This window comes from Mus caroli, unplaced genomic scaffold, assembly GCF_900094665.2.
Source record: "Mus caroli unplaced genomic scaffold, CAROLI_EIJ_v1.1 scaffold_20829_1, whole genome shotgun sequence".
Lineage (NCBI taxonomy): Eukaryota > Metazoa > Chordata > Mammalia > Rodentia > Muridae > Mus > Mus caroli.
In genome coordinates, this window is record NW_018388878.1 from 7,222 (window position 1) to 13,091 (window position 5,870).

The window sequence follows — 5,870 nt, forward strand, 5'->3', positions numbered from 1 at the left end:
AAACATCAAATGGAATGGTATTATTGACATTATCTCCTCTCTCTCTCTCTCTCTCTCTCTCTCTCTCTCTCTCTCTCTCTCTCTCTCTCTCTCTCGTGTTTGTTTGTGTGTGTGCATGTGTGCATAGTTCATTTTTTGTAGTATTAAATATACATGATTTGGATGTCAGCACTCAATTTTGTGTAAATTGTCACCTTGGCATTTCCCTTGACTTTTGAGACAGATACTCTTTTACCTGGATCTAAGCTCCAGTCTGCTTCAATCTGACTCCCTTGTCTGAGTGTTATCAAGTGAAAACAGCACATCACTCTTCAGAGATAAAAATCTGGAACTGGCAAGTCCTCACACATTCCCAAAAGGCATGAGACATGAGACATCTCCCAGTGCATATTTCTTTTAAATTTTAAATACTATTTACAAGAAAATACAGGTCTTTAAGTTTTTGGTGAGAAAACATGGAATTTAATATAAAGGACTTAAACACCAAAACAGAATTTGGAGATAGGCATATATATTTTCTGATATGACACTGAACTCATACAATGTATATCTTTATACAAGTAAACAGATGGTGCTCATGCAAGTTGCTCTTTATCAATATCTATCTATCTATCTATCTATCTATCTATCTATCTATCTATCTATCTATCTATCTATCACTTTGTCAGTCTGTCTGTCCGTCTGTCTGTCTCTCTCTCTCTCTCTGTTCCTCTCTCAATATACCTTCTGACTCTCTTTTATAAAATTCCATATTCAATTATATATATATACATATATATATATCAAATAACTATATACACATAGTTATTTAAACGTGTGTGTGTGTGTGTGTGCGCGCATGTATGCCCACACCCTTTATACTATATTAGTTTTGATAGAGTGTCTTGATGCTTTTCTTCTTCTCAGATACATCTATCCTACATTTTGTGTACTTTATTGAAACTTTCTATATGAAAAGTATATTTCACTTAATGTGTTAATGTATAAGCAATACAGAAAATGATTGTCATAAGATCTTCTGAATTGTGCAAGAGTGCCCACCCCATTTAGGAGAAAAACTTTCCCTATTACTCTCAGGCACAGCAGTTCTGTGGAAATTAATGTTATGTGGACTTCTTATTAAATATCCTTGGATTTGAGCATTTCAAAATTCTTTTTGCATTATACCATTTACCAATTGCATACATAGCATCAAGAAAGACATTCAGAGAAACAACTCACCCTGTTGTATATTTTCTGAAGTCCCTCCAGAATTATAAGATTTCTGTCCTTAATGTCAGCAGCTTTTTTCCCCATACTATCAGAAGCTCCTGGAAGAGCAGTCAGTGCAGACACCAAGTGTTTCAGAGGTTCTTTCCAGGAAATTGAAACATTGATCATTGCTTTCAGAAGGTCTTCAGTCTAAGAAAACATCATTGAACATCACATTAAACAAGGTGGCATAGAACTGAATAGTTAGATGCCTGTGGTTTTTTTCACAAAGGAGGCATACAGCAGTATAATTTTATTAATAATACTGTGATAATGGTTTCATACTTTACAAATATTTTATACCATATAAATATTGTGTAAATGAATATTTTCAACTCCCGAATTCCACTTTGATAAATAAAACTAAGTAGGTCTGAATAATTCAAATATCAAAAATAAAGACCAGAGCGAAATGCAATCAGAATTTCTAAAAATGTTTACATTTATGTAGGAAATGGACAAGCCAGTGCTTATAGCATACATGATTTTAGAATTGTACAATAATGATTAAGAGTGATTGGATGATATAAAAGAAATTTAAGGTAAATTCTTACTTGGCAAGCAAGAGAAATTACTTTTGGAGAATCTGTTTATCATCTCAAAAATATCAGAAATTGTTTGTTATTATTAAATGGTTTTGTGTCAACAGATTGCTATATGCCTTGTCTCAAAAAGTGTGTACAAAAGTTTTCCTACATTTCTATTTTTTTCTTTATGCAGTAAATTTATTTATGATAATATATTTTTCATGTTATTTGCTTTATTAATATAAGTGTGACTGGAGAATAGTTTATGCGTGTGAGGTAAATCTACATATTAGTTTTATGTAAATCAAACTCTAATACTTATGATAGGTAGTCAAAGGGAAGAAATCGTAGCACATATACATTAGATCTTTTTCATAGTTATGAAGTCCGCATCAAAATGGAAGTCATCCTGAGGAGCATGAGATGGCCTACAGAGGAGTCTCTTAGGAAGCTGATTTTCAGTTAAGATACAAGCGAAGGCAGACAAATCAGGAAAGAACAGGTCATGGAGAGTTTAGAAATTTGGTACGAAAAATCACAAGTGCTGCCAGCAGAAGATCCTTTAGTGTCATTCCACAAATACAACTGGATTTGTATTTACCCTATATGTATATAGAAATATTCAAGAATGAGTTTCCAATTGAGGGAAGAACTTCCCAGGTAACAAACAAAAGGTCACGGTGAAACTGGCTTCTATCTAGACAGTTAGAACTAGGAAAAATGCGAATGGGCAGTTATCTAATTTAGTGCTAATGTTATCAACTATATGATGTCATTATTCTCTGACACTTCCACCTTTGTCTATTAATTCTGAGATTACCACACCTCTATGGGCTTAATAATCATATTTAGAAAAGATAGCCCACATGTAACATTATTTGTTTGGCAAAACACAACAGGGAGGAAACCTACTTTAGTTTCGTGGACTTCCTCTCGATTCTCTGGAGTATGGATGGAAGCAGTATGACACAGGGGAAGTATTCTGTCTGTTATCCAAGTTTTATCGAAAAAATCCAAATCCTGGAGGAATTTAAAAGTTTTGATTCATTTGAGGTTTCATAATTGAATGGAAACATACATGTCCATAAGAACATTACATTTGAAAAACAACACATTTTTTTAAATCTAAGAATATTACAATATTTGAAATAGAGGATTAATGGAAATATAATAAGACTACCTTTTACTTCTTATTCATGTGCAAGGTAGTTTTCTATTGTTTCCATCTTTTCCCCTCTTTAGTGTTCTTTTTTATTGTCCTTGCTAATATTATTTGCAAAGAAAAAACAATATGTCCCCAAACGCCTGATTAATATATTTTTAAGTATTATGTTTCCTAGGATTTGGCTAAGGGTCATAGAATTATTATTTTTATGCAGTTTTATACATATTTTTATTGATTACAAAGTGACATGCCTTTTAATGTAGGGATTGTGATTTTATAAATTTGCTCTCAAATATTAAAAAGGGTCTTCTTCATACAAAGGTTGTAAAAAATGTGCAATTAATTACTGTTGATACAGGCAACAATTAAATATTAATTCTTGGCATGTTTTAAGAAAATATTCAGCAGTAAGTAACGTAAGAATTCACAAAAAACTTAATATATCTATATTAATGATATAAAGAATATCCTTGCATAAGGTTTTTATTAGGAAACTACAAAATTAATTAATAAATAGAGGATTATTAAAAATATACTGCTGAAAGATTAGGAGAAAAGAATAAAGGATATAAGAAAAACAACTGAAGGAAACTAACAGTGAAAATGTATATTCTCTATAAATGTAGGGGTATATAATCCATATGCTCAATTTTCAATTGAAATTGTCTCTATTGTTTCCTCACTGGCATACCCTGAACCTGTGAGTTATATCCCTGAAGAAAAGATAATGTATGTTGTTTCTAAATCATCTCTTCAATTGCACCTAGAAACTTTCCTGAATATGATAAACCATAATTCTTAGCCTTTGTGAACTTATAAAGACCTATTGTGTTTTGTTTTTTACTTTGCATGTTTGTCATGGTTTCAATTTTATTTAGTATTATACTTTTCATATAAGTACCTCATGGTTTTGACTTTTTCTAAATTTATTCTTGCCATATACCTAACTTAAATGCAATTCTCCTGTACTATGTATCTTTAGATCAGTAAGTATAAAATGGTCATGAAGACAGAACCCATGGGTAAATTACCAGGAAATCAATGTTGCTGTGTCAAAGTTCAAAACAAGTTATTATTTTTAAAGTTATAGAAAAATTTAAAATGTCATTTAATTCTTTACAATTATTTTGATATTTTAATGACACTTCATATTCTACCCATTCCACATTTTGCTATATGAATCAATAACCTATAACAAGTGATTTATTTGGAACTATATACATAGATCATTCCAATTTTTTAGTGTTTAGTTAGTTGAAGGCCCCTTTAGATAAGAATCCAGAGGCAAGGGCATTACTTACAAATTCCCTATACACATCAGCCGCTAAGATAAATGTATTATGAGACAGTTCAGCCAAACGAGTATACAGGTCTTCAGTGGGCACCATGGCAGTTGGTTTGGAGGACACATTCTCCCAAAGGAGTAGGCTTGACACCAGCAGCAACAATTGCATTCCTGTTGTCAGAGAAACAAACTGAAATAATCTATGCATATGTGGTTACAACAGATGGATTATCTTAGGATGCTGAGGGTCCTCAGCCATTATATTTGCTTTGCTATTGCTTATAACTCAGAAAATACAGAAAAATGGTGACATTTCTCCATTAGAGAACTGAAAATGTAGGAGACATCTCACAGTGTGCATTTGCTCCAAAGTAGCTCTTCAAGTAGTTTGTAAACACATGAAGCTTTGACTAACCATGAAACAGAAAACTCAGATAATTATCTGAGATTGTTTTACTACATTCAAATTTCCACCAATAATCAGAAACACTGTAAAATGTTTCTTCCAATATATGAGGTAATTGTTAACGTAATCAATGGGTCTAAATACAAATGTTTTAGAGGCACTTTGACAAAACAAAAAACAATACAAAGAAAGAAACAAACAAAAACGACGTCATATCCAAACGTAAATCCACACTCCAAACACATCTTGAATATGTCTGCAATATTAAAGTTTACTGAGAGGTATATGGATGAATGGCAACCTACCAGAGCCTGAAAGAGTCAAAGTCAGCTGCATTTCTGAGAAGATCCACCACAATGTAGGCTGCAAGTCAGGAAATCTGTGTCACCTGAGTGTTGAATTCATTCAACTTTCTACCTCCTATATATACTACCAGACTATACCCAAACCCAAGCATAGCTCGGGGCCAGATTGAGACATGTCTATTGTTAAGCAACATTATTCCTTGAGGATTATTAGTATCCTCTTTACATTTAACACAATGTATGCGTCAATATTTGTCATACTGCATATCCCCCATGTGATCTGGAGAGGTCAAGTCATTCTCCAAATCAGAAAGATCATCTGGACTGATCGATTACTCACTTTCTGGCCAGTAGGAGAAAAGACTTTTCCTCCTATACATCACCTTAATTCAAGATCTTATGTCTGCCATGTCTTCTGCAAAGTTTCATATTGTTTTTAGTTATAATCAATGCTGTCAATAATTTCATGAACATTTGTCCTCTCTATAGCTCTAACAGACAATTTTTCTAGACTTTTTTACTAAACTCAAATCTCTTCCATTAACCAGAAACACTGTAAAATGTTTCTCTCAATAAATGAGGTAAAAGGCCTCAACAGATACAAAAATATTAAAATAAACCCATGAGTCCTATCAGGTCACCACAGACTAAGACTGATTTTGATTAAGAACATAAATAATAGAAATGCCACATACACATGGAAGCTGAACAACACTCTACTCAATGATAAGTTGGTCAAGGAAGAAATAAGAAAAAAATTAAAGACTTTTTAGAGTTTAATGAAAATGAAGCCACAACACACCCAAACTTATGGGACACAAAGAAAGTAGTCCTTAGAGGAAAACTCATAGCTATAATTGCCTCCAAAAAGACAGTGGAGAGAGCATACACTAGCAGCTTGACAGCACATCTGAATGCTCTAGAAAAAAAG

The 5,870-nt window shown here is 32.8% G+C and overlaps 1 protein-coding gene across 1 annotated transcript; it reads right to left on the reverse strand.

Moving 5' to 3' along the window:
• Nucleotides 1–1,221: 1,221 nt before the first annotated feature.
• LOC110287831 (prolactin-3D1) lies at nt 1,222–5,010 on the reverse strand (the record flags this gene model as incomplete). Its single annotated transcript, XM_021154351.1, has 4 exons — nt 4,940–5,010; nt 4,245–4,399; nt 2,691–2,798; nt 1,222–1,401 (listed from the first exon to the last, which is right to left on the reverse strand). Coding segments are annotated over exons 1-4 (474 nt in total), but the record flags the coding sequence as incomplete, so codon positions are not given.
• Nucleotides 5,011–5,870: the final 860 nt, after the last annotated feature.